Raw genomic sequence first — 12,890 nt, forward strand, 5'->3', positions numbered from 1 at the left:
AGGCTCTGTCACCACCTCTACTACGACGGCCTTCGTGGAGTCTTTCCAAATGGCGGTCTTTCCGTTGAATTTGCTGAATGAAGGAGCTACGCAGCTGATCCTTGCAACATGCTCCTGCTGTATATAGCAATGGATTTCCAATTTGCGCTGGTAATACGGCTTATTTCTTGATAGTTTTCCGTCCACGTCCGGAGCTCAATCACCTTGCCGCCATCTTGATCCGGCTCTCAGGTGCACCGTCCTCCTAGCAGTCTAGTTAATGAAACAAAAGCAATTGTGCACCTGTGAAATAGCAGGTCTCGGGTTCGAATACCCAGCATAGGACAATAAAAAAAGAGATTTTTATGGTGCTAGGGATTCGAACCCGGGCCCTGCCGGTGACAAGGGAGCGTCACATTGAACCATGCTATTTCGTTTGTGCTCAATTCCTTTTGTTTCATTCAATAGACTGCTTGACACATAAAGCCGTGGCAACCAGTCTTTTGAATGAAACAAAATTGAGCACAAGTGAAATAGCACAGTGCAACACTGGCTGGCAGGGCTCGGATTCAAATCACCAGCACCGGACAATAAAAAAAAAGTAAGACAATTTTTCTTTTTTATTGTCTCATGCTGGGGACACTTCAGGCCATGCCCATCATTTAGGCCTCCCCCCTTGTTGCAGCCCCCCTCGATTTCTCACTCTACCTTAAGCACTGTATAAAAAACCATGTAAAACATCTTCTATCTCTGTGTTAATTTATTCCCATAGTACTCCTCAATCTTTAGTGCTTTTCCACGCTCCTTTCCCACACAACTGCCATTTTATCTTCTAGAGGCTTTGTTGGAAAAAATTTCTTGAGGTGGCTCAGTGTTCAAGCAAATTCCTCTGCCCAGTGTCGGGTGCTATCTCCTATCACCTCCGGAAGTGACTGTGGCAAACAAGCCTTGTGGACTCGCCAGACCTTCACAGGCCATAAGTGCTTCTCAAATCAGCAATGTGCTGTGCTGAACTTGGTGTTGGGATGTAGCAACTGCCATTGTCTTGTGGCTGCTCTCCCCACCTTTGTTTTACTTTCTGGAGTACTGAAGTGGAAACAAGGTTTGACGTGACCCTATGTTCCAGCAAACTCATGTGTCTATGTTTGTGATCTACAGATGCAACTGTAAATTAGGTCAGCTCTCTCGCCCCTACTCAGTCAGGTGCTCTAGGGTGTCCTGTCCAGCTGCCTTTTGAAAGGGTGCAATTCTAAGAGTAGTAAACCACCTACTGCTAGATCCTGTTTGACCCTGGCTTACTCTGATGTAGTAAATAAGGTGACCTGCAAGAAACAATACCTGTTACTCTATACATCAATATACACCCCGCACCATCCACCACAGCCATGCAGCAGACACTGAGAGATGTGCCAGACCGCAAGAAGAGCCTACTAAGCCTCTTTAAGTCTGAAACCTTAACATGGAGCCCTGGGAAACTACTGAAAGCAACCTTGGACAACTCAACAGCACTGGTCCAACCTGCAAACCTACCCTGAAATGACAAGCACAACATGCCTCGAAATCAATGCACGTTCTGTCACACGCACTCCTTGGACATTTATTACCTTCTCTTCATCACAGAAACCTGTCTCTCAGATGATCAGACCCGATAATCCGCAAGACTACCCCATCAGGTATCAAGATTATCTGTGCTAATCACAAAAATAAGAGAGGATGTGGCAGTGCTCTGGTTCACAGAGACTCCTTTGTAGTCTCAACACCCCCCATTGACACCATCCCATACTGAAAATTGCTTGCTCCATCTCTCCCACAGTTACACTAAGCTTCCTCTTAATCTACAGACCTCCCTCCTACAGCCCACACTTTGCTAACAAACTTGACGCTGCTACTGCCATCCCGCCTAAAGATCGCCAACTGCTAACTATAATTGTAGATTTCAACATCTGTCTCTAGGAAGAAGACGACGCTATTACGAAGTCACTTGGAGTGAACCTTGCTGTATTACACCTCAGACAGATGGTTAAGCATCTCAACCACATAGCTGGACACACTCTGGATGGCATTTTTGTAATAAAAACATAATTTCTGTCTGCCCTCGAGTGCACTTCCCCTGGGGAGAGCACTCATCTATCCCGTTCAGAATGTTCACAGAGACACCACCCCACCCACTACCTGCACAATAACCATCAACCATGACCAGACCGTGGAACGAAATACACATCAACTCCCTACTAGAAAGACTAGAATCAACCAAACCCACCATCCCCACAGATGGACCAACAATCACTCTGAATGCAAAACTCTGCCACATTCACATCTGGATTATTTTTGTCTTGGACTGTATTTCCCCAAAGAAACCTTTAAGAAACTATCAAAAATAGAAAAAAGCCAAATGATTCACCCCTATACTAAATCACATAAAAAAGGAAAATCTTAAATTGGAGAAAAAACAATCTACAGACTTGCAAAATCGACTACCATCAACAGTTATGCCTTGACAGGGCTGAAGTATTCAAAATAAAGAAAGCGCACTACTCCAAATGCACTCATTCAGAGTATCACAATGAAGGGTAATATATAACATCATCAAAGAATTCAAAAACCAGACAGCCTGCAACGCAGCCCCTACCCCTACATAAGAGCTCTGGGGCCAGATTGCTGCACACTTAAACCAAAACATCATCAACACCCAGGATCAACTTGACAATAAAGGATGCTCCCACTCACATGCTAGCAACGAGATCCCACCAGCACCTCCCTTGGTGGTGTTTGATTGTCTGGCGCACACACCAACCCACCCCCCCCACTCCACTCCCCTACTTACCTGTTTGCACGCCACCTGGTCCCCTTGGACCCTGCAGCGTCAGATCCATCCCTCTAACACAGGTCAGATCCAACGCTGCAGGGTCCCTTTTTCTTTTTTTTACCGGTCCCCCGCCTCCCATGTTGAGGAAGCAGAGGACACCCCTGCAACCTCCCCAAGGCTAATACATACCGATCATAGGGAGTGGGGGACACACCCCTGCAACCCCGGCTCCACATGTTCGGTATGCATTATCCTAATTGTTCATTTTTAATCGGTCGAATGGTACAGGTCAAATTAAGTCAAATGTACCATTCTACCAAATAAAAACGAACAATTATACTAATACCCCTCCCATCACCTCCTCTCTATTGTCTTTCTGGCTTCTGTCTGCAGAGGATTTACACGCTACCATTGACTCATGCAAACCATCAGGATCTCCTGAGGATCCATGTCCCACCGATATTTAGAAATAAATCATAAAATCTCCAGATGTGGCACCCATCTTTCTATCCCGGATGACACGGTACCAAGCAGCATCCGAGTGATTAATGGAGGCATTATAACATGGGCAAGAGACTTTATTCTCTTCTTCGAGATGCAGATTTGTGCTTCATAATAAACGCTGGAGCTCTGCAGTGACCTGACACATTTATATTACAGACGTTTAGCAGAATAGCCTGTCATTTTCAGGTTCTTTGGAGATGACATTTGGAATAACTTCAAAATTATTTTCAGCGTAGTAGCTGAACCAGCAAAACTTCAATTAGATTTTTTTGCCTTGAAAAAGACCATAGAAGGTCAAAACACGTGTTGGCAAATCCTTCTGGCTGATCACAAGAATTTGAATACAAGATACTTTGGACATACACCTGCGTGTTTCTGTTTTTGTTGAATCACAAACAGTCTTCTTATTGACAGTTGCTTTTAAATATTGGGAATCTAGCAGCGCAACCTACTTAGTGGAGCCCAACCCTTCTGGGTTTTGTTACATCTTTCTATCCCTCCTCAACGACTCCATTAGTATCAGAAGAGCCCAGAGCTTTCATCAGAAAACTTCTGGAAACATTCATATATCATCTGGGAAACTCAGAGCGCACGCTCATCCTGCTAGACATCTCGGCTGCTTTTATCAGCATCAGTAATGAAATCCTCCTGTAGAGTACCCCAAAGATCCACATGCTCACCTCTACTTTTCAACATCTACATGACACCCCTACTAGACATCATCAATAAATCTGGTATCTCGTGCTACAACTACACGGATAACCCACACATAATCTACAAATCTTTGAACCACCCATCACAAACACTCCAGACATTTAAAATTGCCTTTAATATGTGGACACCTGGATGATAGCAAACAGACTCAACTCAACGCTCACAAAACCGTACTGATGCGCTGTAATCCTACATGTTCTAACTCCACCACAATCCCTTGGCCTGACGAGATGGGCCCTTGTCCAAACCCATCAACCATAGTAAGGAGTCTTGGAACAACAATGGACAATACCCTCACTCTTGATCCACAGGTCAAAGCCATTATCAGAAGCTGTTTCTCCCAGTTGCACATGCTATGCCAAATCTTACCTTATTTAACATTCACCCACAGGGCCATGGAATAATTTCTCTAATACTATCCAAACTAGACTATACAAACAGGCTCTACCTCAGACTCCTAGTTTACCTAAGGAGGAATATTCAAAGAGTTAAAAATGCAGAAGCAAGACTACTTCTCAGAATGAAGTGATTTGAATATATCACACCAGCATTACGTATTCTCCACAGGCTACCCATAAAAAAGGGTTCATTTCGTAACTTTGTGCATTGCCCATCGTTCATACCAAGGAGGGAGCCCTTCCTCCTTCAGAAGTAAGTTTCTACACTTAGGTTCAGTGATTCTGCACTAGTACCAATCCCCAACTTGAACAAGAAACAGCAAGGATGATCCACTTCTTCATTCCAGCCACAAAATTGTGTCTCAACCTACCCCAAACCTCTCCACCTGGAGGTGAACCACCTGAATTTCAAGAAACAGCTGAAGACTTGGCTTTTCAACCAACAACTTTGAAAGAAATTAAAAACAATAACAACCGACTAAAAACTGTGCACCAGAAACTTGGACTCATTTACAACAAGCAATTTTCAAAACTCTTGGCACTACTATCTGTGGGGAACCAATTTGATTCATGAAACCTGTGCTACATGACACTGATCCAACTTTAATCTCAGTGAAATCTACAACCAAGAGCTAGGAAGAGACAACTTGCTTCCTTCCTTCCTCCCCTTATACCTCAATTAACCCCTCACTACTAAAATCTTGCATCCCTACAATTCCAGAACTCCTTCTCCAGCTGCAGTGTACGTAACAGATTCAGACCCTACCCAGCTTCTATCAACAACCATGCTGTGAATTTTTGCACTCCACAATCCGGGGGCTGTCCATATGCCTAACCTGCCAGGTCAGTACCAACCACAAACAGCATAGAGATTTTCATGATGGCACAAAGGTAAAGGGTACTTTCAACTTGACCCATCAGCGACAAAGTTTACTGCATCTGCATTCCCACTATACAACTAACACAGGGACGTCATTTCACCAAAATGCCAGGGGTAGCAGAAGTGACATCACACGACCCTTGACCCCCTGATGACATCACAGGAAGTGATGTCATTTGACCCCACCCCGAAGTGATATCACGGGAAGCGATGGAACATGACCTTTCACCTGTTGACAAAACAGGAAGTGACATCACATAGCATTCATTGTACACTACGAAAAATATGGTTACAATATCACTATAATGTGATGTACATTTCATGCAAGAATGGATCGCCATATGTAGAGTTAAGATCAGTGTGTATAGGCCCATATTATCAAATTACTGTGAATGCAAGCAGACGTCTATGGCCAAATGATAATGATGTGTTATTATATAGCACTTACGCTTAAGCGCTTTATATAGAAAAAATATACATCCAATATCACCCAACCTGTGTTGGTACTCATTTATCGACCTCAGAGGGATGAAAGGCTGAGTTGAGGCGTTTAAGAACAGACTAAATCAGTGACTCACCCCCTGAAGTGTGCCTGAAATAAACCTTTAATGAGTCTAGCAATGATTGTATAGAATTCCAGAAAGACACATCATTTGGTTTCGTATTCCTTCATATTTAGGGTCAGTGCTGAAAGTGTTAGACTTGTGGCACTCCTGTTCTTATTTTTCTTATTATTTTTAAAGGGCCTGAACATGAAAGCCAGCCAGTCCAGGAGCTTGCATTACAAAAAACGAAAAAAAAAAAACATATTTTTTTTCTTCTTTTTTACAGAGGTCGCAGGGGAGACCACAGAGGTCGCAAGGGAGACCTCAGAGGTCGCAGTTGCGACCCCCAAATGACGTCCCTGAACTAACACATGCTGCCATCGTTTCTTACAGATCCATGCGCAGCAAGGCTACCATTATTAGCAGAAGGGCACTATAGAAGACTACTTTACATTACATTATATTAGGAATTGCAAAAATGGGTAACTGTGCTTCAATCTGCGTGAAAATGACCCTGGGAAAAAGCCTCCAGGTAGGTGATTTTTTTCCCTTGCATCCCAAAAAGCCTTACCCCACATATTCAAGCACGGGTATTATTTACTATTCTAACTCCAGCCATACAATAATTGGGGAAGTGCTTGATTTTCTTTGGAGTGCAAATTTGGGGAAATGTCACCCCCTGGCGACTTTTTCCGAGGCAATTGTATCACTGCATACCCTTCAAATCTACATGACATTTTGTACCATCTATAATTCCCAAAACTAAATTGATTGTGGAGTCCCAACAAACGCAGTTCCTCTAACACTGACAAGTCCGATATGGTGTCAATGGGTCTGCTAAACGCCCCCTCTCATAATAATATAAAATGCTTTATCTCACCATTATTTGATGTTGTATGAACATCTTCAACTGCTGGTGGCAGCAGAAACATGTCCTTTAGTTTTTAATGAGAATAGGCCTGCTAATTCTAAAGCAATTTGCAAAATAGAGGTGGAAAAAGAGGAAGGAGTGAGAGTTCTTTTGATTCTAAGATTGCTTCCTGGGCAATTACCTCTCCAGCAATTTGGATATTAACGTTGAAGATACAACCATATAATCTACTACAGGTGCAGATGCTCCTGCAATTACTTTTGTAATGTATCGTTCATATATGGATAATCTCCTTGTTCATATCAATTTCCAGTTTTTGTGAAGAATGTTAGGCATTACACTGAAACCTTATGTCATCGTACGATATCCATAAAACATCATTAAAACCAGCATGCAAAATGTGCACCACGATATATAAAACCATAATGCAAAATATTTATCAAGAATGCTGAATATATTCTTGATTTGAGTCCAACATTTAATAAAATAGTGAATAGAGGCATCACTATTACCAGTCATAAAGAGATACTATAAGGAGTCTATATCCCTTGTGCAATCCTACGGCAGACAAATATTTTTGTCTTATGCGGATCAGAGAAGGGCATTCCGAGTGAATCTTTAGAACTTTCCACACATTGCTCACTGCACAATCTACAGAGCCTTTCTCCTTTCCGGATGTTGTTCCAAGCACCGGTAACTTCTAATGTAGTGGTCGTATTAAAAGTTACTTTTAGGTATTCCCACACCGAATAGTTACCTAAATGGGCCTTGCTATACTTGGGTAAAGAGGTACGATCTGACATATACTGGACAAATAACTCCGAGCGATTCTTCGCGGCTAGTGATGATTTAACACAGTCTCATTAATTCTGTCCTTGAAATCCATAAGCTTTAAGCAGTGTCTGGCTGGCACACACATAAAGCTGGGCGACTTACTTTCTGTATTCTGTTCCCACCAAAGGTTGATTAAACTGTATTGTGGTATTTGTCCTACTATAAAATGTCAAACACTTACATCTAAACAATCCACTAAATTTAATTGGAAAATAAACTGGATGACTCACGATTGCTTCGCTGAGCATTATACCTCGATTCCTCTTTCTTGCTCCCCTCCTATATTGTGAGACCATTTTAACAATAAAGTGGTATGGGTTTGCGATAATCTAGCTCTCTTGCTTATTGTATAGATAAACAGAAAATAACCATTTATTGGAGTTTCAGGCTTTAAAAGGGCATGACAGACAAGCTGAATAGACAGAACCAGTTGTAAAACTCGTCTTACTCATGGCCGTAATTTTAGGGGGGGACAGGGGTGTTTGCCCCCCCAACTTTCATGGCACACCATTTTGTCCCCATTCATTTGACTGGGGAACCTTTTCTTCAGATGTCATGTCCCCCCCAACATTTTCAGCAAAGTTACTCCACTGGTATTACTAGTTATAAAAAAGCAAACACAGCAAAAAAAAACCCATGTGTCTGCCGTGCTGCTGTTTGCAGTGGGGGTCTTTTTCAAGCTACCCTTGTTGCACTGCCCGTTGCCTCATTAGTGCTTCTCTTCCAGACTTTTGTTGTGTATCAAAAAGGTCCCAAATGTACACAGCACCTCTCTCCGATGCTGGCCATTTAAAGGGGGATCTACCTTTCACCTCATCCCATCTTTCATCCTGCTCAGGGCTCTTGCAAATCGTCCCTTAGAAGGAGATGTCTCCCACTCCCCCCGTAGCTACATCTAAATTTGGAGAACTTTTGTTGTAGCCTACGGTTAGCCAGAAAGCTAAAAGGACTCAAATATTACATTTGAACTTTCAATTCAACATCCTCTTTGGACTTCGGTTATTAGAACAGCGTGCTTCGAGACTTATAAGGTGATCGTTTTTGGATGCTCATGCTTTCCTGAGGTTGTACTCAGCCTGCGATCCTAGGAGCATGACTGGTGCTCCCATGGCAGTGCTTACTAAGTGGTTGAGTGATTCGCTGTCAGCTAGGGCAGTGCTCAATATGTGTTTTGAGCCTGGACATGAGTGGTACTGCTGAGTCTCTGTTTAGGAAACCTCTGATCTATCTCCAAGGTTTTCTTCCAAAATGGCAGAATAAAAAATACTGAATGCGTGATTTGGCTGAATTTCGGCCGTTTGAAAAAATCCAACGGATGAAAAATTCAACCAAATCATGCATTTTGGGGGCTAGGGGTTGCAGGGGTGTCCCCCGCAGCCATCCCAAAAAAGAAAAAACGAAAAAGGCTGTGGGGGCACCCTTGCTCGCTATACTGTGAGCGTTAGTTGCGGGGGACCCTCCTGCAGCTGTTCCAAAAAAAAAAAAAAAAAAATGAAAGGACCCTGCAGCGTCGGTTCCCAATCACGGAAGTGAAAGGGAACATGCGTCGCAGGTACACAGTGAGACGGAATGTATGGTAAGTATGGGGGTGTGGGTAGGGGTGTGTTGGGGGTGTGAGGGTGTGGGTAGGGGTTTGGGCAATTCAGTAACGTTCAGAGGAGAAAAGACCAAAGATTATTTCGAAAAAATAATCTGTCTTTTCTCCCTCGAAAATTTCTGATTAGGTCTTTCAATCACAAACCTCCCAGGGACTAGAAATCCAAGACTAGTCTTGCGGACAACGCCCAGTATGTGTTTGGAGTAGAACGGATTACCTGGTGCAGTGCTGAGTATATGTTTGGCGTGCTCAAGAGCTAGCTATGCACTGACCTGTTGGTGGAACCATTGTAGCAGTAGTTCGGCAGGAAGTCAAAGTTGAGTTCCCAGAAGACGTGCAGGGTGTTGCGCCCATAGGGGGCAGAAACATTGTGATTGGCTTCTCGGAACATGGCGTCAAAGCTGTCCAAGGTGAGGTGCTTACACAGCAGGCGATGTGTCAGACGATTAATCTCCAGCAGCCACTCCAGCTCCTAGAGAAGAGACGGCCAACACAATGCAAATCACAAAAAAAAGAAGAGCCCTGGAACACTCCACCATGACTAAAATGCAGGGCTAACACTGCAACGGAGTCAGAGCACTTTCCCCGAGCGCAGAAACAAGAAGCCAATCCGACTACTGACCTCTGGACTCCCTCCAAAATCAAACCATAGCCAATATCCAACGACTGAGCCACATGACCAGCCTCAGAACTAAGCCACTCCACAGAAGGCGAGTCAAAGGGCACAGGCCTAAAAATAGAGCCTGACATCAAGCCCACTTTATTGAGAATTAAAGCCCTAATGTGGCCCATTTTCCCCAGGCTCCCACCACCAAGATGACACCCTTTGGAATTCGTACCACTATAGATGTCAGGTCTTCACTCTCAAAGCGGCTGATTGCTTGGTCCAACGATTTGTACATAGCGGCAGATATCCTTTGAGTGATGAGGCGATTCAGGTCAATTGATCTTCCCAGCAGCTGAAAACAATATCAGTAGATAGAATAGTGAGTGAACTAGCCTGCGGCGACCCCCCCCTCAGACAGAACACATTCTCAACCACTGTGAGAGCCATCCGTACTAAGAAAACAAGAAAATTGTGAGAACTGCACTTTACAAAAGTAGCCTATCATAACATAACTGTAGGATGAGAGAAAGAGATGAAACCTCAAAATAAAGAAGGGAATGAAAGATAGGAAGAGAGAGACATACAAGAAGAGTGGGGATGTGCAAGAGAAGGCAAGAGGGAGAGGGTGCGTGAGAGTAAATAGGACAGTACGTGTGTAAGAAATGACAGCATGAGAGAAATAAAAGAGAGGAAAAGGCCATTAGTGAGCATATGGAGTGGGGGAGGTGAGAAAACTCGAGATGATACTGCTCCATCTTAAGGGTATAGTACTGATCCCTCTATCCCTCTAGCTCATATCCCTCTGTGTGACATACTAACAGGTGTGCAATAACAAGGAGCAGGCAGCATCCCGGATTGGGTGACCATACAATACCTGAACATGTCTCTGCTTCAATAATGTTTCATATCGGTTTGACGGTGGGTAGGGAATGATCACTCCGTAGTTCTTACACTCTGCGCGGAAACGTTTGTCCAGCAGGACGCTATAGAGAAAAGAGCAGAGGCTGTATGAATTAAACCCAGGAACAGTGACAGTGTTGTAACAGGTTCAGCCTATTGCTTTTGACCCCAGCGTATTATTCCACACAGATGATCCAGCTTTCCACTACTATCCCTAGACCATACTCACACGCTGCCTTCCAATGACGTTTCCAGGGTAACCGTTCTTGATATGATATGATATGGCATTTGTAACGCGCCTATACACAAGTGTTTCATAGGGATGTAACGGTATAACGGTATACCGTTAAAGATACCGTGGACCACTTAATTGAACAATAATAACCGTCACATTGTTTATACCGGTATACCGTTTATACCGTTAAGTGTGCTTTTCAATCTAATTTGTAAAGGCTGCAGTAAGTAAGTGCTGCGCAGTCTTGGTCTTGCACTGTTGGATGTGCCGTCTGCAAAGTAGTTTCAGTTGGAGCAGTTTTTAATGCCATTCCATAAACCACACGTGCCTGACACAAAATCAATATGTTAGCAATAGGAAGAATAAATACAGTGCCAAGAAGGAAAAGGGTTTACTTTGGGTTGGCGGCTTTGGGGTTTATATATTTATAATGGATAATGTTTGCTAAACATATGACAATGGGGGATTTCCCTGGCTCTATCATTGAATTTACATATAAGTCACACTGCGAAATTCACTAATCTCTGTGGGTATTCCCTGCTGCCATACCAAAGGGTAACATGTCCGTGATTACTGAACACCTTTTGGCCCGTAAGTAAACTAAAGGCTGTAACGTAAAGAGAGAGTGTGTGTGTGTGTGTGTGTGTGTATGCGCACAAGCGTATACTACCATCCACCTCCATTGATCTGTGGCATGCAGGTTATCAAGATGGCAACATGTTCATCTTCAGCAGTAGCCAGTGGGGGAGCTAAAAGCCTAAATGACCACTTAAGAAAAGCTATTCAGTTTGCTTTGCCAGTCGCAGCAGGGCTCCCCACCCCCCCTCCTCCTCTCGACGCGTGTGTTTGTTGGAAGCAAGGGGTGGCATTTCAGTGAAAAGTATGTTGAAAAGCCCAATTCTGGCCATGGGTACCTGTTTTTTTTTGTGTTGTTAAATCTGACAATTTATGACCTTTTAGAAAATATTTGTTAAGATATGTTAACTCCACCTGCTATACCGCGATAACCATGATATACCGTCATTTGGCAAGAAGGTTATCGTACCGTCACAAAACTAATACCGTGACACCCCTAGTGTTTCAAGGCGCTTTCATTATCAACCCTAGAGAATATATAAACACAGCCTTCCTCGAATGTCCCATGATCTTACACACACAACCATCTGCCAACATTACAGGGTCTTACCATACCAGCCCTGCCACTACAACAGCCGGTCACAATCTACTCCACACTGTCAGGACCCACAGACCCTCCCTTAGGTCATCTCTGTCTTTGAAAGGGCCATGGAACCTTCTGAGGCTTTTCCCCAAATGATAAGGTGTACTGCACCTGTGTGATCACTGACGAAAACACGTTTCACACTCTCTCATATCTTGTGCTTCACTCACAAGGAAAACATTCTCGTACCTGCCAGACATGGCCTTGTAGTATGCAAATATCTGGTCCGATAACTTGTACACAAACTGATCGAAGCAAAGATTCACCTACAAGAGAAATCATAAATCAATAATCAATTAAGGCAATGCACATTATGGCTAGTTCCCTTTCCCAGATCTAGCAATATATAGTTACAAAAAGGCAAGGTCACATGGTTCAGTGAGAAATTCCTTAAAACTGAGCAAAAGTCTTGAGAATGCATTATAAAACACTGGGGAAGGATGAAATGTACACACAAACCAAGATAAGTGGGAATGGCACATCTGCGAACATAAGAGGTGGATAGTAATGATACAGGTTTTTAAATAGTGCTACATGCCAGATTCCAATTGCTTCTAAGCACTGCAATAAAAGCTGTTATATTGCCTAATTTAACCATTCTCAAGTTATCGACCTCAGAAGAATGAAGGGCTGTATTCAAACTTGCAAAGTGAAGGAATGCTCCATGTTAGGGGCAAGCTCATAACTAATAAGCTAGCCACCCGGGCTATTAGGCTGTGTGACACATAATGCTGCGGAAATAAACCCAAGAACCTAACAGAAGGATAATAAGGATATTAATTATAGCAATAACAGGTTCTG

At 43.3% G+C, this 12,890-nt stretch overlaps 1 protein-coding gene across 2 annotated transcripts in view; it reads right to left on the reverse strand.

Moving 5' to 3' along the window:
• The window catches only part of CYFIP2 (cytoplasmic FMR1 interacting protein 2), a 279,833-nt gene that overhangs the window by 94,344 nt on the left and 172,599 nt on the right, over positions 1-12,890 (reverse strand). For both annotated transcript variants that reach the window (XM_069653932.1, XM_069653931.1), the window contains exons 19-22: positions 12,279-12,355; positions 10,610-10,718; positions 9,968-10,087; positions 9,401-9,600 (exon numbers count right to left, since the gene is read on the reverse strand). In XM_069653932.1, the coding sequence (XP_069510033.1) occupies positions 9,401-9,600; positions 9,968-10,087; positions 10,610-10,718; positions 12,279-12,355 (506 nt within the window). The remainder of the gene's footprint in view (positions 1-9,400; positions 9,601-9,967; positions 10,088-10,609; positions 10,719-12,278; positions 12,356-12,890) is intronic.

This window comes from Ambystoma mexicanum, chromosome 3q, assembly GCF_040938575.1.
Source record: "Ambystoma mexicanum isolate Mex_15411 chromosome 3q, UKY_AmexF1_1, whole genome shotgun sequence".
Classification (NCBI taxonomy): domain Eukaryota; kingdom Metazoa; phylum Chordata; class Amphibia; order Caudata; family Ambystomatidae; genus Ambystoma; species Ambystoma mexicanum.